The sequence below is a fragment of the Lynx canadensis genome, chromosome B4, assembly GCF_007474595.2.
Source record: "Lynx canadensis isolate LIC74 chromosome B4, mLynCan4.pri.v2, whole genome shotgun sequence".
NCBI lineage: Eukaryota > Metazoa > Chordata > Mammalia > Carnivora > Felidae > Lynx > Lynx canadensis.
This window is the reverse complement of record NC_044309.1, coordinates 67535654-67560132: the sequence shown is the minus strand read 5'-3', so window position 1 is coordinate 67560132 and position 24479 is coordinate 67535654. Positions and strand designations below refer to the sequence as shown.

The following is a 24479-nucleotide window of genomic DNA, read 5'->3' as shown; positions in this document are numbered from 1 at the left end:
ATGAAACACAAACATTGTTTAGTAAGGTGTGGCTATACCCATTGCATATTGCATACCCTCATTGTATATTTTCCTGTAAGGTGAGTTTTGAGCAAATGAGGTATGTAGAGTCATGTTCTATTTGCAAATTCTAGAAAAGAAGAATTTTTTAAACCAAAGTGTAGAGATTTTAAGGAGCAAACTATTTGCTGAATGTTTAGACAATTCAGAAGGCAATGTTACTGAATATTCTTAGAAAAGGGAAAGCTGTTCATCAAGGTTCTAGATCATTTTTCTATTCAATAATGAACTTATAAAGAAATATATTAATATTTTAAATCATGACTTTTTTAATACTAAAGAACCATGACATTTTTCTAATACTAAAGATAGCAGGTTTTTGAAAATAGATTGCAAAAAGAAAAATTCTAACTTGAACTTGAACATCCCTGTTGATGGCTGAGAATCATTTAATATCCAGAAGCCTATTATTCAACAAAGAAAAGAATTTATTGAACTCTCAAATATTTCTGTTATGGGAAAATCATATTATCAATCAATGAAATGCAAAAATACTATTATTTAGTACTTTTATATTTGTATTTGTTTGTTGTGTGATTTTTTTGTAGAGCTACTCAAACCTTAGATGAAGAAATGTAACTAACTGGATGAGGAAACATCCCTAACTCAAAAACAACATTTAAGGACCAAATATAAGATGAAATGTTAGATGGTTACTATTACATTTTTAATTAACTCAGTTATAGTTGTATCAGGGAACATTCCAGTGATTTCTGCATTGGCCATGCATTCCAGTGATTTCTGCATTGGCCACATCAGATTCAAAATGCTGCATTAGTCTTGTTTAGTAACGGGGAACACCTGAACTGTCAGATCACTGTCACACTGTCATGTGCTGTTCTGAAAACCCAACAGTGCACAAATACTGAACAACAAAAAATTTAATGGCAATCTTTCTAGTACCACCAGATGTTCCAGTTGTACCTGCTATAAAGGAAAAATGGATTGGGTTCATTCCCAGAATATCTTAAGCTATGAGATAACCAAATCTGAGTTAAATGAACTTCCAACAAAAGATTACCAAAATATCTGTTTTTCTACATCAATGATATTACCCTTTATACATTTCCAAAGATATGCTTTGACATACATTTATTTATTTTTTCACTGGATTCTCATCACAATCCCACTCAATAGATTACATTCCCATTTTTTACTGTTAAGAAAACTGAAGTTACAGATGTTAAGTGATTCATTCACTTAATTGCATGAATTGCATGATACTGGTTCTAGGAAAAGTATTGACATTTGAATACTGCTCAGGCAGGTTGTTTATTCGGGATTTTTTTTTCTTCCCATCTGAAATGGTTATTGAAAATTTATCAAAAAGGGGCGCCTGGGTGGCGCAGTCGGTTAAGCGTCCGACTTCAGCCAGGTCACGATCTCACGGTCCGTGAGTTCGAGCCCCGCGTCGGGCTCTGGGCTGATGGCTCGGAGCCTGGAGCCTGTTTCCGATTCTGTGTCTCCCTCTCTCTCTGCCCCTCCCCCGTTCATGCTCTGTCTCTCTCTGTCCCAAAAATAAATAAAAAAACGTTGAAAAAAAAATTTAAAAAAAGAAAATTTATCAAATGTATTTTTAGCCTGAATGTAGATGGTTTTTTTTATTTCTCTTAGCTCTATTAGTATGAACCATAAATATATATAATTTTTTTTGAGAGAGAGAGAGCAGGGGAGGAACAGAGAGAGAGAGAGAGAGAGAGAGAGAGAGAGAATCCCAAGCAGGCTCCGCACTGTCAGCACAGAGCCTAACATGGGGCTTGAACTCAGGGGTTCAAACACATGAACAGTGAGATCATGGCCTGAGCCAAAATCAAGAATTGGATTGTTAACCAAGTGAGCCACCCAGGTGGCCCTATTGTGAACTATATCAGTGGACTTCCTAATTTTGAAAAAATTGTCACCAAAACTTAATAGAAACTATTTTTAAACATTATTTTAGTGTGCTTTTGGATTTCAATTTCAGCCATTTGTCATTTGCTATGCACTCTTAAATTGCTCCCTTTTTTTTTTTTTTCTGCTTTTTGCTTCTTTATTTCTATTTTGATAGGTTCTATTTTCACAGTAACACTTTTATATAATCCCATTAGCACACTCCCAATTTTCTTTCAGGTAGTATCTATTGTTTCTCAACAAATAATAATAATTATTATTATTATTATAATATATATTATATTTTATATATATATTTATATATATATTTTATATATATATTTATATTATATATATATTATTATAAGTATAAGTATATACTTATCATTATATAATAATTATTATTAATATAAGTATTATTATTTCTTCTTCCCTTTTCTTCTTCTGTGCTTTCCACTTTAAATACCATTTTCTTTCTTAATTATTCATTGTTTTTACTTCTTTGATAAGTGTGAATTTCTCTTATCTGGCTCATGGGCTTTAAATAATTTGACTACTATCTAATCAATAAGATTATCGCATCTTCCTTCTTATTCCTATCTATTTATTAATATGATATTTTTAGTTGGTTAAATATATAACATTTATGTATTTTTCTTCAGCCTTTCTTTCAACTTTTGTTCTAATTTTAGAGCTATAGTTAAAAATAGTGCCCTATATAGGGGCACCTGGGTGGCTCAGTTGGTTAAGCAACTGGCTCTTGGTTTCAGCTCATGATCTCATGGTTTGTGAGTTTGAGCCCTGTGTCAGATTCCTGGCTCTGTGCTGACAGTGAGGAGCTTGCTTGGAATTCTCTCTCTCCCTCTCTCTCTCTCTCTCCCCTTCCCCCATTAGTGTTCTCTCTCTCTCTCTCTCAAAATAAGTAAACTTCACACTTCTTTTTTTTTTTTTTAACTTTTGTTTACTTTTGAGAGACAGAGCACAAGCAGTGGAGGGCAGAGAGGGAGACACAGAATCCGAAGCAGGCTCCAGGCTCTGAGCTGTCAGCACAGACCCAACAAGGGGCCTGAACTCACAAACAGCAGATCATGACCTGAGCCGAAGTCGAATGCTTAACCAACTGAGCCACCCAGGTGCCCCAATAAATAAACTTTAAAAGGAAATAGTGCTATAACTTTTGGTCATTTTCAAAGCATCTCTTTGTTGCTTAATGCACTCACTCTACAGTGATTTTATTATGAAGGGCTCCATGGGGGCGCCTGGGTGGCGCAGTTGGTTAAGCGTACGACTTCAGCCAGGTCACGATCTCGCGGTCCGTGAGTTCGAGCCCCGCGTCGGGCTCTGGGCTGATGGCTCAGAGCCTGGAGCCTGTTTCCGATTCTGTGTCTCCCTCTCTCTCTGCCCCTCCCCCGTTCATGCTCTGTCTCTGTCCCAAAAATAAATAAAATTTAAAAAAAAAAAAAAAAAGGGCTCCATGGATGTATATTTCTCTGAATTCCTTCATGTTTTCAAGTATTTCCCGATAGCTTGATACTTGAATTACATTTAGCTCGATTTAAAAACACTTAGCCTACATTTCTCTTCCTTGAGTTTCTTAATGATCCTACTTTATCTCACTAAGCCTGATACCAACCTGAATTTCTTTCATTTTATTTTTTTTAAAATTTTTTTCCAACGTTTATTTTGGGGACAGAGAGAGACAGAGCATGAACGGGGGAGGGGCAGAGAGAGAGGGAGACACAGAATCGGAAACAGGCTCCAGGCTCTGAGCCATCAGCCCAGAGCCTGACGCGGGGCTCGAACTCATGGACCACGAGATCGTGACCTGGCTGAAGTCAGACGCTTAACCGACTACGCCACCCAGGCACCCCTGAATTTCTTTCATTTTAAAAGACTTTTTCTTTTTGCCTCGAGGTCCAGAGACTGTATCTTTCAAATCTGACACTTTTCTAAAATAACTCACCAAATTGACCATTCAGGATTAATTCTTCCTGATATATGGAAGATCCTTTCAACATGTAAATTTAGGATTTCCCTTTTAATTACGGGACACTTGTCCTGACTTACAGTTTTACACATTGTTTCATTGTTTTTTCTTCTCCAGAAACTGAAATATATATATCATATATATTTATATGTTGGATATATATATATCATATATATATATATGTTGGATATTTTTGTCTAGTTCCTGCAACTATGTCTTTCTCTGATCCACTTTATTATTTTTTTAAGTCTGAAATATTTTGGGGGATCTTTCCAATTCTGTCTTCTGCCTCTCCTGCTATGATTTCAATGTCATGTATATTCTCTTTTGGGTAGCTGGTAACTTTGTCCTTATTTTTAAGATAATTTTTTTCCAATATTACTCCTGAGTTTTCATTAGTTCCAATTTAACTTCTTCCTACTGTTTATCTATTTTTACCCTCAAGTTTCATAATTTATAGTTCTGAGACCTATATCTGCAGTTTATTTCTTAATTTAAATTCTGTTTCCTCTGTTTCATGACTAGATTTTTAGAATTTGCTTGCTGTTGCTGAAAATTGTTCAAAATATATATGAATGAATAGCTTTATATAGATATTAGCATTTTCTTTTTCTTTTTCATGTTTTTTTGTATTGGATTTTCTTGAAACAATGATGGCAGGAGACCTATGGAGTAGGGACAGAGAGGCTTTTGCAATGGCTCACCAGATTTTGCAGATCAGGAGCTTCGTCTTAGGTTGTTTATGGTGAAGGGAAGCTTCTTTTTTATTTATTTTTTAAAGTTTATTTATTTATTTTGAGAGAAAGAGAGAGAGAGAGAGAGAGAGAGAGAGAATCCCAAGCAGGCTCCATGCTGTCAGTGCAGAGCCTGATGTGGGGCTTCAACTAATGAACCATGAGATCATGACCTGAGCCAAAATGAAGAGCTGGATGTTCAACCCAGGCACCCCAAGAAACTTCTTTTTAAGTGGCTTCTTTCCTTTGTCTGTCTTCTAATTCTTAATTACTATCCTGTTTTCTTGAGGTTCTCGGCTTTAAATATTTCTCTCTTTTTTCTTTGACACCCAGGCCACAAGGATTCTTCTACCTTCCAGTGCCCTTCCCTTGCCTTCACACAGTCTAGTGCCTTCTCATGGTTCTATGACTGCCAGTCCTCATTCCATGAACTCTCCAATCTTATTTCTTTCAACTCCACATCCACAAGAGCTCTGACTTGTGAGGTCTCAGATCTTCTCTCAGTAGTCTCCATTCAGGGTACGGCCCTTTCCCTCCAGGGATAAATCCTAGTTGATGCTATCTATGTTCTTCCACTATTAAGCACTTCTTTATATTCCCCTTTCTTCTTGGATGCCCTGACCTGAATCTCAGCTCCACTATGAGCCCCAGAGTCATCTTTCCCAGTCATTGAAGTCTTAGTCTCCTCTCTCCTTCTAACCACTCTAGGTATGGGCTCTGTGATATTTATGGTTTGTAGAAGGAAGTGTGTGTAGATCTAATGTATGCAGCCAACATTTTCCTGACTCCTTTTTCCCCATTGGGTCTTTGAGTTTAAATGCTACTCAATTCTAAGACCATAAAAGCAAATTAAAAACCAGGTTAGTCCAAATCACACCCTGCTGAGGAAGGTATGGTTGAACACAGCTGGAAAGTCAGGACCAGCGTTGTCTGCTTTCCCAGGACTCGGAGTTCTAGTGCCTGCTTCCCCAGGGGTGTTGTCACCTCCGGTTCTGGAAGTGGCTTTAGGCAATACCCTAGGCATGGCTTAATTTTACAATAGAAAGAAGAATTAGGTAATTAAAATATGAAATTGATCATCTTTTGAGGATGGCTTATATAAGGACAAACGAAAATTTAAAACAAAAGGTGAAAGTAAGGAAAGAGACTTTCCCTTTCCTTTGCTTAGAACAAATTGGTAATTTTAGGTTTTTTTTCTCTTTGAAATGTGTGCAAATCTTCAAAACATCTAAATAGGCCTAATAACCTCGGTCATTCTAGGTCTTTCTCAAGGACCTGGGGGCTCTTTGAAATGTAAACATCAAGGGAGATAGTACCCTTATCTCCCTCTAGTTATAAAACTTCCTCTTGTCAAGTGGCTCAGTGGGTAAGTGTCAGACTTTGGCTCAGGTCATGATCTCAGTTCTTGGGTTTGAAGCCAGTCTGGGGCTCTGTGCTGACAGCTTGGAGCCTTCTTCAGATTCTGTGCCTCCCTCTCTCTTTGCCCCTCCTTTGCTGGTGCTCTCTTTCTCTCTCTCAAATAAACTCAAAAATAAATAAACATTAAAAAAAAACAAAACCTTCCTCCTTCAAGACTGGAGTTTATTTTCTCCTGTATAAAATCAACTAACCAGGGGCGCCTGGGTGGCGCAGTCGGTTAAGCGTCCGACTTCAGCCAGGTCACGATCTCGCGGTCCGTGAGTTCGAGCCCCGCGTCGGGCTCTGGGCTGATGGCTCAGAGCCTGGAGCCTGTTTCCGATTCTGTGTCTCCCTCTCTCTCTGCCCCTCCCCCGTTCATGCTCTGTCTCTCTCTGTCCCAAAAATAAATAAACGTTGAAAAAAAAAAAATTTAAAATCAACTAACCAAATTGTCATCCCAACTACTAAGTGAATTTAAGATGAACTATGTATAATAAATGGGGTTTTAAGGTCCTCTTACTTCAAAACTAGTAATAATTTTTCTTGAGAATATGTATGTAAAGGGTTGTCTGCTTGGTGAGACTCCTTTCTGTTTTTACAATCTCTTAGTAAATTGTCTGTAATTTGCATCATTTTCTAGGTTAAGGCTCATTCAATTATAAAACTGTTTTCTTTCTCTACTACCTTTATGGACTAGGTCTCTCGGCTGAGAGAAGATTTTGTTTTCAAACATATTACCGCAACAACTGAAAAATGACTGTTGTTATTCCCATGAAATTGAATATATCCCTAAAATTCCACCCAGCTCACTTATGTTTTGAGTTTTTGCTTGTTAAAGTGTATAGATATAGTACACTGATCATAATATCATATAATGTTCAAACTAGAATAATCCTGTTGTTTTTAACCCTATCTAATCAGTTCTCTTACTAGAATTTCCTCTTGAGTTCCCACTCCAATGTTTGTCACTGAACATTTCCTTGATATTGACTGTTTTCTGTCTTACATGGTATTTGCCTTTGCATGTATATAAATATTCATTTCTCCTGCTCAAAAAACAAGTTCTAAGAAAACAAGTACATTGCTATTCTCCTGTGTTCTCTGGAGCATCGGTCTGATGCTCTGTGTAACATCAGTTTGATGTTACACACACAACAAATAGCTCTTGATTTATTTCTGATCTTCTTCAGTTTTGACATTACACAAATAATGATAATTAAATTCTTCAGGAAGCTTTGTCTCTGTAAAAATCGTAAGTAAAGAAATCACATTTCTCTTGTCTGGATTCATTCTGATTATGTTCATTCAGTACCTGAGGCTCGGGAAGTGTTTTCACCAACAGTTCCAGTGGTGGCTGCATTTTCCCCTTCAGTTGTTCCTAATTGAGAAGAACAATGGTGCTCAGTCCACAGTGGGGTTGCCAGATTTAGCAAATGATAACACAAGACATCCAGTTAAATTGGAATTCCAGATAAACAACAATCATCCCAATGGGACATACTTATAACAAAGTATTCTTTATTTATGTGAAATTCAAATTTAAATGACATCCTGTGTTTTCATCTGGAAATTCTAGTCTTCATCGATGGTTGTAATGAAAATGCCCAAGCTACTCATATTCATTTGTCCTAAAATAACAGCCATTAAAACTATAGCCATTGTTGGAAACCAATTTGTCAATAAATTTCATAAAAAAAAAAAAAACTATAGCCATTGCTAAATTCATTTAAATGTGTCATAAAAACTTGAGGTCTCAGCTAAGCTCATGATGGAGCACCACCAAAATGCCCAGGTGAGCCTGTGCCTTGTCTGCTGAATTCCCAGCTGGGCTGCAATCAGTGAAAGGTCATCTAGTTGTGATGCCATCACCAGTTCCAGTGGTAGTTCCAACAGGTTCTCCTGTTACACTTGATAAACACAGTACTGGGACAGCATGTACATTACTGTAGCTTTAATCTAGTACTTTGGCATTTTTGAAGGGAAGATTTGGAGAAACCAGAAAAAAAAATATCATACTGAAAACTTAATTCTTTTTATACCATTCAACATCCTTCTTGGGCATTCGATTAACCAAAACAAGTTAAATCAGCAGGGTTCTGACAAAAGACTCTTCTGTTTTGTTTGGGGGATTTTGTTTTGTTTTGTTTTTACAAAAACCATGGTCTCTGAATGACATTCTCTACTCACCTAACTTGCCTTCAGATTGTGTCACTTCACTACTTGGGGGTCTAGTTGTATCACTAGCTGATGATCCGGTAGTCCCTTTCAAAATAAAAACTAAATATGAATCATGATCTTTGGTGAAGCAGAACAGATTGTGCTGTTCTCTGCTTTCAAAATACTTTTCATATATTTGTTTACATATTGTTTCATATATTTGTTCATTTCTCTACTCAGTTCTAATTTGTAGCCAAGATTGGAAACCATGACCCTAATCCCACTCCAGACTCACAGTTTCAGAAGTCCTCAAGCAGGAATCTAGCAGTTTAAAATATATCATGTTTTGCTCTATATCACATCTGAGCTGATGTTGGAGAAACACTGCCATTAAGCTCATAAAAACAGGGATACTGAATACGTGCAGTAATAATTAAAACTAATCACTCAGAAGCCACTGGCAGCTTCCCTAAGGTCAGTAAGAAGATGCTTTAGACCTTGCACTTCCATACCTGGTCTGCCTCCCACAGATGAGCCTGGGGCAGTTGTGTCTCCATTTGTGTTCTCACGCCCAGGTGCTGTTGTGAAGCCCTCTGAAACCTCTGGGGTCCCTGACACAACAGTGGGGAAAGGGGTTTACTTCTCGAGTTGCAGGATTCTATATATCACTCTTTTCTGATAGGACAGTATTGAGGTTTCCAAGACAAAAGAATCTTAAAGGACTCCTAGGATTTCTGCAGCTAGATATCTAATATCAGCCTAATATCATATAGAGCTTAATCTTTTTTTAAGGTTATTTATTTTGAGAGAAAGAGACAGTGTGGGAGGAGCAGAGAGAGAGGAAGAGAGAGAGAATCCCAAGCAGGCTCCGCGAGGGCATCTTGGAGCCCGATGCGAGTCTTGAACTCAAAAACTGTGAGACTGTGATCTGATGTGAAGTCAGATGCTTAACCGACTGAGCCACCCAGGTGCCCCACATAGAGCTTAATCTTTAGTTCAACCTGTGGTATATTCAGTGTATTTAATAGGCGCTAAAATGTGTATCTGACTTGCCTGGTTTCCCTGGGCTTGTGGCCCCTGTGCTTGGTTCCCTGGGTGTGCTGTCTTCACCTCCTCTTGCTGGTGCAGTAGGGCTGCCTGTTGTTCCTCCTGATAAAATACAGCAGTTTCAGAAATACACTAGACCTAAATCAACTCATTTAATCTTATAGAAATCCTCCAGAGCTGGCAGTATTATCATTCCCACTGACGACGTGGTGAAGTGAAGTGCTCCGGGCCACCCAGTTATTTGGCAACAGATCCAGGAGCCAAACCCAGGCAGTCTCACCCTGGAGTTGATACTCCAAATGTACTTCTCAAATCAACTGTGGTAAGAGAGCGATTTTGTAAAATTTCCAATCTGCCTTATTTTGGGAGGAGGAAGGGGGAGAATGCCATAAAAGTGAAGAAATGAAAATTTAAAAAGTGAAACCAAAGAAAACATAAAATTTTATTCAACACATACGAAATCACTGTGTCAAACTGCTGCTCAATTCTTACCACATCATGGACCAGTAAAACAAACAGTTCTGGATGGCATACCTTTGTGGACCAAACTTGAAGCAGCCCTGCTCAAAACCATTGTACAGATTGTCTGATCCCCAAAAGAGATAGCTGATTGACACATCATCATGACCCAGTAATTCTGATTCAAATTTTTGGAAATATAAACTAGATGGTCATTACCCTAAGAGTTCAGTAAATTCACTGATCTAACTGGAATCGACCAGTTTCTTGACTTGTGCTACTGTACATTATATCTTTTAATATGTTATTTTTATGTAAACTGTAATTTATTATAATATTTAAAACAAAAATTTTAAATCAAGAAATCTGCTAGAGGAAAACAAATGTAGGAAAATAAAACCAGGCCATGGATTCATTAATAAATATGTAAAGCGAAGTCCCATTGCATATACTAAAGAAATGATTTTTAATGGTATGTAAAGGAGTTTTGATTTATCCTAAAAGCAATCAGAACAATTGTCAAATGACCTGAAGACAGTTGAATTTTTGGAAGTTCATTCTGGCGTGGTATTGACTAAAGAGTAAATTGGGACAGAAGTGGGCAAAGAGTGGAAATGTTCTCAACTTTGATATGCATCAGTTGCTTAAAGGGCTTGTTAATATGGTTTGCTGGGCTTCACTTCAAAAGCTTCTGAATCAAAGCAGATGGGCCTGAAAATCTGCATTTCTAAAAAATTCCCAGGAGACACTGAGGCTGTTGGTCTTGGAACCACACTTTGAACACCTGTGTTAGAGGAAGATGAGCCGTGTGGACAACTGCAGGTATTAAGTGGAAACTGTTTAACACCTGAGCAAAAAGCAGAGGCAAATGTGACTCAGAGGAATTTTAAGAGGTGTTTGAAATTACTGATTGATTAAGGGACCGGCTTGTTTGTCTTTAATTAAAATCATCTATGCTTACAAAATGTCAATAATATTTTATTCTTGAAACCAACAATAGTTAAAATTTAGTCAATGATGCACAATGATAAGCATATTCTCACTGGCTTTTCTTGGATGCATGCTCTTATGCACAGATCACAAAACTGTGGGGCCATTACAGAGGAGGATAAGAGTTCTGGGTTCTAATCCTGCCTCTGCCAGTTTTGAGACCTTTTATTATTTTCTTCTTTCTGGGCATAAAAATACCTAATGGTGTTAATGTGAATTAAATTACATATTTTCCATTTGAGAATAACTCAGAAGTTTTAGTGTGCCATATAAATATTATTGAATATATAAATGCAATATAAAGTGCAAGTGGGGGATAGGCAAAGAGAGAGAGAGAGAGAGAGAGAGACAGAATCACAAATAGGATCTGCCCTGTCAGCACAGAGCCCAGTGTGGGGCTCCATGGTATAAACGGTGAGATTAGGAACTGAGGCAAAAATCAAGAGTTGGATGCTTAACTGACTGAGCCACCCAGGCACCCCCTAAAGTTCTACATTTTAATTATGCATAAAAAATACCTAAGGCTGATATTATACCTAACTCAGATATCTTTATTTTATACAATATTGTCCTGAGAAGCATTGCCTGAAACCAGTTGCTTAGCTGTGGATGGTATACCTTGTTCTGAATTCAGTTTACCTGCCATGTGCCCAGGACTGGTGGGGGCGGGGTACACTACAGTCATGCCTGCAGTGCCAGCACTGACGGTCACGGGAACGGGAGTTCCAATAACACCTGCGAAAAACATAAAATGAGCTTCTCATGTCAAGTATACTTGGATTTTGTTTCCAATGGGTGGGTGATTTAATGATTCAGTCAGTTCCCACTCCAGAAAATGAAAGTGTGAATCCAATGACTTTTTGTCCAGAGTTCCCTAAGATTTTGTTCTGCTATAATTTCCTCAAAGATTTTGGTTTAGTTTTTACTATTTTGTTGTTGTTATTGCTTTTTTTTTTTACAGTTATGTTCTAGGCATCTTAAATTGGGTCATGCTAAGTCTTCATATATTTGTCTCAATGAGGTTGCTTTCAAATAAATGGAATCTTAAGCTCTAATCACACTGTCACTCAGGGATAATAACAATGATGAAATATCATGAAAGAGCTAATTGCTACTTTTATACTTAGAACGCCTAAAAGAGCAAAATACATCGTTAGATATGCACATGTTTTCTCTTATCCTATATATTACTTTTTAAAATTTTGAGCTTGATGTTATTTATTTCTGTTATACTCTACTAATAGTTACTGATAAGGAAAAAAAATAAAACTGGAAACCATATTATAGCCAGCCAATATAAACTGGTCAAAAAAAAAAAAAAAGATAAATTCAGGCTTTTTAAAGAATTTTAAATCAGTGGGAAAAGCTTAATAAATTACTTGTTCGCAACGTTTTGTCAAAAGCAAAACTCTCATATAAATTCTTTCTTAAAAACCCAAAGTTACTAATAATTTTCCCTGTTAGATTTTTTTTCACATATAAAACCGGGAATTAATATACTAACCTGTAGTAAAAGGTTCACTCAGAAGAGTTAGAGTTGTCCCTGATAAGAAAAAGAGAAATGATGTAAATTTGTCTGACCTCAAGGGAAAATACTGGAAAGATTGCTGGATTGTTAGTTTTCAATATGTAGTAGTTTGTAATATATTTAGCACTGAGAGTTAATAATAAAATTTGATTTCAGTTTTAAAATAATGATATCATGGGGCGCCTGGGTGGCTCAGTTGGTTAAGCGTCCGACTTCGGCTCAGGTCATGATCTCACGGTCTGTGAGTTCGAACCCCGTGTCAGGCTCTGTGCTGACAGCTCAGAGGCTGGAGCCTGCTTCAGATTCTGTGTCTCCCTCTCTCTGACCCTCCCCTGTTCATGCTCTGTCTCTCTCTGTCTCAAAAATAAAAAAAGTCAAAATTAAATAATGATATCATAATGTACTTTACAATGCATATGTGTATGTGTGAAGGGGCATGGATATGCATGTGTATACTATACACACATATGCTGAATTCCAAATGCAAGGTAAATGCAATAAATGTATACCAATAATGACAAAGTTAATTCTGTGTTAGCAGAAGCTAATGTTGAAGTTAATGACTTCTTTTACTCTATTTCTGGTGGTCAGTGCCTTCCATAGTTGTCTACCGAGTCTATATTTGGAGTAGTGGGAAGAAGAAATATTTTTTAGGATTTGTTTTTATAATTTTATATAGTAGGTTTATGGAGATAAATTTGTAGTTACCAGTAAACTCCTGAAGGAAGAGGCCATATTTTTACTTCGCCTTCCCAGTGCCTGCCCCTCCAACCATTCCTGCCAGGAATACATTAGCAGTTTATTAACTGTTTATTGCCAGGGGTGCGGTGTACTCAAAATTAAGCCTTTGTTAATTTCTGGTTTTCATAAATAGCAAAATCAGCTATTTTCTGTATTTTCATCTTAGTCTCTATTGAAAAGCCCTGCAAATCTATTATTTATATGGAAATTCACACTTTACAATATTATAGTATTTTGCAACTTACAAAAGAAGAAGGAAAAGCGTCTCACACAACCTCTCTATTTGATCCTCATTCTTTGTTCAGCCACCATGGCTGCTTTCCAGCGTCTCATACCTGCTATTTGCAGTTCCCTGGCCTTGGAACACAGTTCCTTATTCTTCTCCGAGTTAAACCTTCACTGGTCAGTTCTCAACTCATCTTTTCCTCAGCCTTTCCTGACCATCTTGACTTGTTCAAATCTCTTCTCCACCTAACTCACCCCCATTTTAAGCACTTCATAGCTCTTGTCATTGACGGAAATTTCCATTTGTATTTGTAATTGCTTGATTGATATCCATCTTTCTCACTAGACTATAGGTTTTATGAACACAGGGATTGTATCTATTTTAACTCATCTTTATATCTCTAATGATAGCAGTGCCTAGCACCTAATAGGTGATTGGTAAGTATTTGATAATAGAAGGAAAGAAGGAAAAATATTATGCTTATTCTGCATATAAAGAATTGGGCTCAGAAAAGCTATGTGATTTGTACAAGATAGATGCTAGTCAGTGACAACGCTGGGACTAAATCCAAGTCATCCAGTACCTAGGACTATAACCCAAATGACTTTTTATATAATATAAAAATATTACGTATAAAATATCTATGTATAAAAATATCTATGTATACTGGGGCGCCTGGGTGGCGCAGTTGGTTAAGCGTACGACTTCAGCCAGGTCACGATCTCGCGGTCCGTGAGTTCGAGCCCCGCGTCGGGCTCTGGGCTGATGGCTCGGAGCCTGGAGCCTGTTTCCGATTCTGTGTCTCCCTCTCTCTCTGCCCCTCCCCTGTTCATGCTCTGTCTCTCTCTGTCTCAAAAATAAATAAACATTTAAAAAAAAATATCTATGTATAATGAACTACCACTTATAGTTTTTTTTAATTATCCATTCATTATATCAATGGAAATGTTATAAGTTAGACTAGAAATATATAATATCACATCAAATAAATAATAAAATGTCCTTTCTTGATTACTTCAAAAATGGATATTATAAATGTGTTAAGTAGTTTGAGAGAAGGTTTATGTGAGAATTCTCAAAATTAGTGTCAAGCTTTAGTTGAGAAGAATTTTTAAATCAGTGTCAAGAAGACCACCAACAGACCAATTCAGATCTTATCTTTTCTCATGGATGAACACATTAATTGGACATTGAATTAAAATGCCTTGCTGATCTGGATGCAAGGATCACATAGAAGGACTATTGTTCCATGGCCCACAGAGACTATCAAGATTATAATGATGCAGCAGGATACATCGTGATACTTCAAAAGAATATGTTGCAGGTTTCATTTCCCAGTATAGATGTAACCTTTAGGGAACTGCAGTGATTCCAGTTTGAGCTCTTTCAAATTGAGCACAGTAACATTTAATTAAAAGCAGCATTATCACATGGAACAGAATCAAAATCTTCTCCACGGTTTCCACATTTGAATATTCTCTGATCAAATGGAGTCAAGGGGAACACAGTGGCTCACCATAGATGGCAGAGCACAGACTGCAAATATTTTTAGCGTACGAAGGAGAAAACACATTTATAGGCCTTTCCTCGCGATTGGTATGGCTAACATGGCAACAGGCTCCGAAGTGGATCTCCAGGACCCATCTTAAATCAGGGCCAGAAGATTTATCTAAAGTAGTCACAGATTGGAGTACATACCAGTTGGGCTACTATATATAATATAGCAGTTATTTCCCCCCACAAATAAACTTTGGAAGATATGTCTAAAATTGTTGATATAGTGATAAAAATATGGATAAGTTTTTACTAACATGAATAGAGAAGAATCCACTTTTCTTCATGGGTTAATGACCAAAACTGATAAAGCATTACTGTTCTCATTAATTTTGGCATCCATAACCACAGCAATTACAGTTAATATTTTCCTTCACTTACAAATGAACACATATGCTTAAAGGACTTGATATTGTGAATTACTATGTATCAGCTGCTTTGTTGCCAAGAGGTAACTGCTCATAAGAGCTGCCAAAATATTGATAGCTCTGTGCATTATGAACTAATAATCCACTCCAAAAATTTTCAAAGTGATTGTGTTGATTTATTTTTACCTCATAAGCTTAATTAAAAAATAATTTAATTTACCTTGTTTATTTTCCACTACATAATAGACTGAATAATTAAAATAAAATCTTGCAATTAATTTTCCAGCTACTACTAAGATTTTCTGATTAAAGAATCATTTTAATTTTTATAAAAGTATTATTTTGCCATTTTCCCTGAGTGGATTCCATTTTGCTTAATATTAACTTCTGAAAGATAAGCTTAAGGAGTATCCATAATACTTCCCTAATAAACAACAATTCTGGTACTTCAAAGCTTGCAGTTTTTCTAAAATATGGTATTTCTGAAAAAAATAACCCAGGTTTTGATCCAGAAAGTAGTTGGGTTTCTGATTATAAAAAATACTAAACTCCTTTGCTAAAATCTAAGTTCATTTACACAATAAATTATTCTTTATAAAAATGTTAATAGTAACTGGTCACCTGGGTGGCTCAGTCAGTTGAGTGTCTGACTCTTGGTTTTGGCTCAGGTCAGGAGCTCACAGTTTGTGAGTGAGAGCCCCACATCAGGCTCTGCGCTAACAGTGCAGAGCCTGCTTGGAATTCTCTCTCTCCCTCTCTTTGCCTATCCCCTACTTGCTTTCTCTGTTTCTCTCTCAAAATAAATAAACTTAAAAAAAAACTTAGTAATAATAGAGTTGATTTTACTAGGTCTTACTGTGTATTATTCTAAGCTGCACCATTACATTTACTCTTTACTCAAGTCCTGTAATAAAGATATTATATCCTTCCCACTTAATAAATGAGAAAACTAATGTTCAGAGTGTTTGAAGATTTAAACTAGGGTCATACAGCTAGTAAGTAGAACAGAAGAGATTCAAATTCTTATTTTTCTGCTTCTACTTCCCACTACACTGAGGTGACTCTCTATAATATCCCAATGTAATTATTTTCTTTCTATGATGGATACTATTTTAGAATAAGCTCCTTATGCAAATTAGTTGTAACACTCTAAGATTTTAACTTTTCGAGAAAGTAAAAAAAAATTCATTTTAAGATATCAAATCATTATGTCACAAAACCCACTTTTTAATTATATGAACCAATATCCCATATGGTCAATGAGCTTTTTTATAGTTTAATAGAAAATTACTACATAAATCATAAATTTTAACACAACTACCAAATTGAAATTGGAATCTGAAATTATATGCAACTATTTCAATAACTAATTTATATTAAATTCAATTTTATTCTCTTTCTTAAATACACAGCAGCATTAGGACTGGAATCTAGAAAAAGATGTCCTGAATTTTAATCCTCTCTGTGCTTCTTATTAGCAGACAACCTTGGACACATAACTTAAACTTCTTGTGCTTCCATTTCCTCATTTGTAAATTGGGGAAAATAATGGCACTTACTTCACAGAGTTTTCTGTATCAAATGAGATAATATGTGTCAAATACTTAGAAAACTGCTCAGTAAATGTTAGCTCTGTGTCAAGATCTGTCAATTTCAACAGGAAAAAAAACCATAATTGCATAATATTTCTTCTAAAACTAACATACTTATTGGAATGGTTGGCTAGGCATCTCTCAGGATATTTTAACCCTTTGAAAGCATTTACTGTATAGAAAAAAAAATAGATATATAATGCATGGAGAAAAGCTTAAGCTTTGCAAATTGCTTCCCTTGTGATTTTAAAGTTTTCTTCAATGTTTTTCTAAATTAATTAAAAGTACACTTCACTCCTATGCTATTTAACTCAAAGAAATGTGCAACAGTATAATCATACCATAACTTCTATACAAGATGCTTGAATATAAAATCAAATAAATCATCAATCCCTCTCCTGAGGACCTAGTCACTTCTCTTACCTGGCCTTCCATCCACTTGAGAAATGTCATTTAAATTTATGGAAAGAAACTTTAAAATAATTTGTTTAATCTTTTCAAGTTATAGATTAAAAAATAATAATGGTCAGTAAAAAGTACTTGATTCAGGGAAGTATTTCATCTAGTACTTGATCAAAATTACTTCACCCACTGAACAAGACAATGGCCAACAGCTGCCCTTCTGCCCAGTCTCTTTTAAAAAATAAATCTTGGGACAGATATCATATGTTTTTGCTCATATGTGGATCTTGAGAAACTTAACAGAAGGCCATGGGGGAAGGGGAGGGGGAAAAAAAGTTACAGAGAGGGAGGGAGGCAAACCACAAGAGACTCTTAATTACAGAGAACAAATTGAGGGTGGATGGGGGGGTGGGGAGAGGGAAAATGGGTGATGGACATTTAGGAGGGCACTTGTTGGGATGAGCACTGGGTGTTGTATGTAAGCCAATTTGACAATAAATTATATTCAAAAAAATAAAATAAATCTTGGGGTGCCTGGGTGGCTCAGTCAGTTAAGTGTCTGACTTTGGCTCACTCAGGTCACGATCTTGCAGTTTGTGAGCTCGAGCCCTGCATCGGGTGCTCTGCTGTCAGTGAGGAGCCTGCTTCAGATCCTCTGTCTCCCTCTCTCAAAAATAAATGAACACTTAAAAAATCAATCAATCAATTGTGGGGCACCTGGGTGGCTCAGTTGGTTAAGCATCCGACTTTGGCTCAGGTCATGATCTCAGGTCATGAGTTCAAGACCCACATTGGACTCTCAGCTGTCAGTGTGGCACCTGCTTTGGAACCTCTATTTCCCTCTCTCTCTGCCCCTCCTCCACTTGTGTGCAAGCACACACGCTCTCTCTCAAAAATAAATAAACATTAAAAAAGATAAAAATAAGCCTTACCTATGTGTTCAAGAAATATAGGTTTTTATACCTATAAATTTTATAACTGTAAATTGAAATCTTAAGACAAAGTAGAAAATAAAAGTAGAAAAGCTTTGACTAAATTAAATCAACCCATGAATCACATTGGTTCAATTCAAACATACTAACATATTATCCAAAATGAAACTACACTTAGAACACTGAGACTATAAACCAAAATTCTGGGTGAAATGGGTTCCCATATCTAAGAATGAAATCCCTCTACCTACTTCCGAGAGTTCATTAAGAGACAGTACCTATTCAAAATGATGTGTCTTCCTAGCTATAATATCTGGAAAATGTTAAACGTTTACTTTTAAGTAGCTATTTAAATATTTTAGTTGATGTATACTATATTTAGAAAGTAACAAGAAACTTTGCCAGTGATGAGGACGAAACCCTTATTTCAGCACCCATTTTCTCATCACTGATCAAGCAGTTCACCCCTAGAAAGCTGAAAAACAAAAAATGATTATGTAGCTATGGATTCATCCCAGTTTGTCAAATGCTGTTCAACTTTTAAACCATGGACGTCAGTAAAAGAAGTGGAATGTAGCTTTCAAGTCTACAATTTGTAAGGCAACTACTCCACAAAAAGAATGTATTTCTTTTAAAAGTGTTCAAAAGGCAAACACTATAAGCGGTTTTATTTTTACTATATTATGATGCTTATTGGATGAATTTAGAAAAAACAAGTTTAAAAAGGAAACATATGTTGGTATGTCTTAAAATGTAATGTCTTATTCTTACATGGAAAATGAAAAACAACATCACCAGGCTTGGCTTTTTTTTTGTTTTCCTTTTAGAACTTCAAAATAAAATGCCCAGTAAACATATGACTAGTATTTTCTAAGATTGTTCTGATTGACATCCTCACTTCATACAGATTGTTATGATTCCTGAGTTGGGGGTAAATGGACATGTGGTCTCTTATGGTTGTTAAAATTCAGAAACTTCCATTTTATTCTGAATATTTTGTACCCAGTCCAGGAGTCTATAGCACATGCTGAGGTAGACAATTTATGATTGTCCAGTTAATCGAATCCACCAAGATGAATGAGAGGTATGAGCCAAGCCTACCAGTCACAGCTTTTTTGGGGAAACTAAATAAGTTATTACTTGAGTAACTTCTAAATTCCTCTTGATATAAATGATATAGGCATAGTCTCAGAAAAGATATGGGACAGTGAATGAGAAGCTAAAATTTAAATCAAGTTTTACCACTACCATTCATTTAAAATTGAGATTTAATTAATAATCAAAATTTTGTCTGCCTCAGTTCATCTGGGAAAAAAGCATTTGCAGATTTATTCCAGCAACAAGATAAGCTATACATACATTATTAACGAATGCTGAAAATGTCTCAATAATTTGATAACTTGATAAGCAATGTTTTCTGTGTATTGGGATTATTTGACTAAATTTATTTAAAACACATACAATTTGTGGCACAATTGGACAATTTTAACATAAAAAATTGTTTTTGTCTCCTGATTTTAGAATAATGTTGGGGCGACCTTAATGATTTATGTCTTTGAAATGATAATTTCTGATAATAATTTCTGTATTTCATGGATAATAAGGAAAAGAAAAACAATGCCAGTTTCTCTCTGTATCACACCAGAAAATTCCTTTTCTTCTGATCTTTATAACTCTGGAAAAATTATGTAAGCTCTTTGTATCTCATTCCCTGCAAAATGATGAAGACAGAGGGGTCCACAGAATATTACTTACTCAGGCAATTGTTGAGATTTAATGAGATAATGAATGAATAAGTGTATCTAATCACTAGAATACAGTAAACCCTCCTTTAAAGTTGTTATTACCAAAGGAAATAATCATCAAAACTAAAAGGCAACCAATAGAGTGGGAGAAGATATTTGAAAATGACATATCAGATAAAGGGTTAGTATCCAAAATCTATAAAGAACTTATCCAACTCAACACCCAAAAAACAAATAATCCAGTGAAGAAATGGACAAAAGACATGAATAGACACTTCTCCAAAGAAGACATCCAGATGGCCAACCGACACATGAAAAAATGCTCAACATCACTCATCATCAGGGAAATAAAATCAAAACCACAAGGAGATATCACCTCACACCTGTCAGAATGGCTAAGCAACAACAGATATTGGCAAAAGATATTGGAGAAAGAGGATTTCTTTTGCACTGCTGGTGGGAATGCAAACTGGTGCAGCCACTCTGGAAAACAGTATGCAGGTTCCTCAAATATTAAAAATAGATCTACTCTATGACCCAGCAATTGCACTCCTAGGTATTTACCCAAGGAATACAGGTGTGCTCTTTCGAATGGGCACATGCACCCCAACGTTTATAGCAGCACTATCAACAATAGCCAAAGTATGGAAAGAGCCCAAATATCCATCGATGGATGAATGAATAAAGAAGATGTGGTATATACATACAATGGAGTATTACTCGGCAATCAAAAATAATGAAATCTTGCCATTTGCAGCTACATGGATGGAACTAGAGGGTATTTTGCTAAGCAAAATTAGTCAGTCAAAGAAAGACAAATATCATATGACTTCACTCATATGAGGACTATAAGATACAAAACATATGAACATAAGGGAAGGGAAGCAAAAATGATATAAAAACAGAGAGGGGGACAAAACATAAGAGACTCTTAAATATGGAGAACAAACAGAGGGTTGCTAGAGGGGTTGAATAAGGGGCACTAAGGAATCTACTCCTGAAATCATTGCTGCACTATATGCTAACTAACATGGATGTAAATTAAAAAATAAATAAATAGTTTTTAAAAAGTTGTTATTAGCTATATCTTACAAAATAGTACTAAAGTGGCATTTTAGTAAATTATTAATATTATATTTCTGGAACATGAAATACCTGCTAGAAATTCAATGAAATGAAATAAAACACTAGGATTTGGGAAGGCTAAGCATAAATAATAATTAATACCTCATGAATTCTGGGGGGAAAAATCAGCCAGGTAATCTCTCCTATAATTCAACTATACATTAGCTTTATGATTTTTTAAATACTATGGTGAACATAATTAATGAAATTTTTGTAGTGTTTTAAGGTTAATTAAACATTTTACATCTACAATTTCATCCGTTGCTCACAAAAACTACTTCAGTAATCTATTCATGACCTGCTGTTTTATATAAAAATTTGCTTGCTATAATACAAAGTGTCGACAAAATGAAATTTCCATAATATTATGTTCAAAACTGAATTCTTGGGGATATAAAAACAATGAAAGGAAATACATGTATAAACTAAACAAAAATCAAGCCAGTTTTCATATTTCTGAGTACCTACTGTGATATAGGATGCAGATAACATCTTTACATTGAAATAGTTATCAAAATTGCTTATGACGCATGCACAACTGTACAATGCATCAAATCCATAGTCAAGAGTAGTTCTATTTCTTTAAATGGTCACAATATTCAAAAGTTTTAATAGCTGAACAAATGATTTTAACTAAAAGAGAGCTATATAAAATGAAATTAATCTTCATGGAAACAGAAGTGGGATGAGAATTAGAAGTTTAGTCATTGCTAATGACTGAAATAATACATGGCGAGAAAAATTTTCTGCAGTATAAGAAACAACATAGAAGGACTTTGGGCATGGAATTTTTACTATGTCTTGGGAAATACACTTACACTTGTAGAATAGAGAAAAATACTTCTAAAACCTGTCAGTCTTTCCAAGACTTACACTGAGCAAGTCAGTAGTGCTTAGTGTTGCTAATAACATGCAACATGAGAGAGAGTTTGACAAAAATTAAACATGTTAGTTTAGGCATTTTTAATGATATTCCATACTATGATGGGCTGATACTTAAGAAGTATATTTGCCCTTTGAATATAAGAAATATATTAATTACCAAATAAATCAGACACTGCTGATAATTACAAAATACCCAAAATTATAGTTGTAATTCTATATCATGATATAAAATTATAATCCAAAAGTAGTCTTGATTTTGCAGTGTACATTTGCATTTTATAGAAAGAAGATTAGCTGCAATGAATGAATGTATAAACTGTAAGAGTTTCAATACAATAATAGCTAACCAATAGTCTAACCTTCACCAGAAATTCTGTTGCCCCCCACCGCCCTAAAAAAATACCTGAATTATAAATTTGGGACGGGGAAAAAGAAGAGTCATTCATTTATTCTACAAATATTTAATGAATGATAACTATTACACAGCTTGGAACTAGGTGCATTTGGGAATACAGGTAGGGCAAAACATGGTCTGAGACTTTAAGGATGTAAACTAGACTTATCATGGTGATCATTTTGCAATATATATAAATACCAAGTTGCTATGAGGTACACCGGCAACTAATATAATGGTATGTGTCAATTTTACCTCAAAACATATCATGCATGTAAATATATATCCATTTTTTTAATAGAGAAAGTAATAAATAATAGGAGAAAGTGAAAGTATTCAGGTGGGGAAGAAAAAGTCCTAAATATAAACAAGTGGGTATATTGATTAAAATAGGCTTTAAGTTAAAAAAATGTTTAATATATGTAAAAAAAACCCCTGCATTGTCATTTTACAAGTTTTCTGATTCACCCACCTGTTGTTTCGCTGCTTGATGTTGTAATCACTGGAATGGAAGCTGCTGAATTAGAGAAAACAATGGAAAATAATTAGTTTTGCACAGAGGGAACATTATGCTTCTGAGAACATCTATGGTCATGTATAAAATGGGTCAACTTGAAATTAATGTTTCAAAGAAATTTAATCATATAGGTGGATAGATGTTAAAGTATAAAATTAAAGCTTTCAAATCCATAGACCACAAGTAAAATGTCAAGAAAACATCATTTTGCATAACATTTTTTCCAAGGTCTTCCTCTAAAGCATTCTTAAAAACAAACAAAACAAAAGTCCCCATAAAATGTCATTAGAAAGATATAATAGTGCAAAAAGAAGTTTTGTTTTTTGGGTTTTTTGTTTTGTTTTGTTTTGTTTTTTTGTAAATGCCCTCTTGATTAAGTTGTGGGTGAAGATTATGGCTTACCTGCACCTGAGCTCCTGGTCACCAATGTTATTGCTATACAAAGAAGGAGGCAAATATTTGGAAATGTATGTTAAAATTGTGTTAAAAGACAAAATTAAAAGTATTTATTTAGAGATGTGTTTACATATATGTCTAATGCAAATAAATGATTAAATGTAACAGTTAAATGTATTAATCAGATGTCCACACATTTCAAAACACTTTTTGTAGTCTTTAGGCTATTGCTTTACTACAAATCATTCAATTAACATTGAGATTCTTTGATATTAGTAAAGGATAAGTTGTAAATCATTTTTAAAGACTTTAACATAGAATGTAGTAGAATTTTCTTCACTTTCTCCAAACTAGTACGGAGAATGTTCTCTTTAGGATGCATAATCTCTGAATAGGGAAGATGCTCTTCACTAATATTACAACTGGATGTAGACCCTGCTATCTGGCATTTAGGAAATAAATAGAGAATGACAAATTTGAAAAAAGGGCCAAATTGCCGCATTGCAAATTCACTTTGCTGCTGATTTAGAAGCTAAAAGGCAGGGGCACCTGGGTGGCTTGGTCGGTTAAGCGTCCGACTTCGGCTCAGGTCATGATCTCACAGTCCGTGAGTTCAAGCCCCGAGTCGGGCTCTGTGCTGACAGCTCAGAGCCTGGAGCCTGTTTCAGATTCTGTGTCTCCCTCTCTCTCTGCCCCTCCCCTGTTCATGCTCTGTCTCTCTCTGTCTCAAAAATAAATAAACGTTAAAAAAAAAAAAATTTAAAAAAAAAAAAAAAGAAGCTAAAAGGCAAACTTTTTTTTTTTTTTTTTTTACCTGCTTCGGTGCTTAATATGGAGGTAGCTGTTGTAGCTGAAACTGTGTAGGGAAGAAATTATTGAGGAAAAGTAAATTACTTGGATAATTTTACCAGGAAATTTAGTTTAAAAAATCACTTACCATAAACTAAGTGAAAATTTCTAAACCTGTGTTCAGAGGTTAAGTGACAAAATAATCTCTCATTTAAATTTAAAAAAAAAATCAACACAAATAATTCTATATATTTATTGTATGTCCCCCCCAAAAAAATAATTTTTTCTGTTTTTATCATTTAACCAAAATCTCACAGGAATTTTATAAGGCCTATTTAAGGACCAAGAAATAAATTTCAGAACCCTGACGTGGGATACCTTAGCTGTAAGTAAGTGAGCAATAATAACTAAAAATTTAAATAGCATTTTACAGACAATAACACAACTTTAAATATAGTATCAAAATATAAGGCTTCCAATTTACTTCACAATCTCTTCACTGATATCTCTGAATATCGGTCTACAGGAAATAAAATTCCCCCTGCATCACACAGAACAGGAATACGGTTAAGTGCACTGCAGCA

The 24479-nt window shown here is 35.4% G+C and overlaps 1 protein-coding gene and 1 long non-coding RNA gene across 2 annotated transcripts in view; both read right to left on the bottom strand.

Annotated features, from left to right (window-relative positions):
- The window catches only part of MUC19 (mucin 19, oligomeric), a 140413-nt gene that overhangs the window by 52490 nt on the left and 63444 nt on the right, over nucleotides 1–24479 (bottom strand). Inside the window, exons 39-43 of the mRNA XM_032593777.1 lie at nucleotides 12206–12244; nucleotides 11341–11436; nucleotides 9259–9354; nucleotides 8718–8816; nucleotides 7361–7426 (exon numbers count right to left, since the gene is read on the bottom strand). Of these exons, the coding sequence (XP_032449668.1) occupies nucleotides 7361–7426; nucleotides 8718–8816; nucleotides 9259–9354; nucleotides 11341–11436; nucleotides 12206–12244 (396 nt within the window). The remainder of the gene's footprint in view (nucleotides 1–7360; nucleotides 7427–8717; nucleotides 8817–9258; nucleotides 9355–11340; nucleotides 11437–12205; nucleotides 12245–24479) is intronic.
- LOC116738201 lies at nucleotides 22638–24106 on the bottom strand. The gene is made up of 3 exons (XR_004343877.1): nucleotides 23921–24106; nucleotides 23113–23145; nucleotides 22638–22710 (listed from the first exon to the last, which is right to left on the bottom strand). It is a non-coding gene; the product is annotated as an uncharacterized LOC116738201 (long non-coding RNA).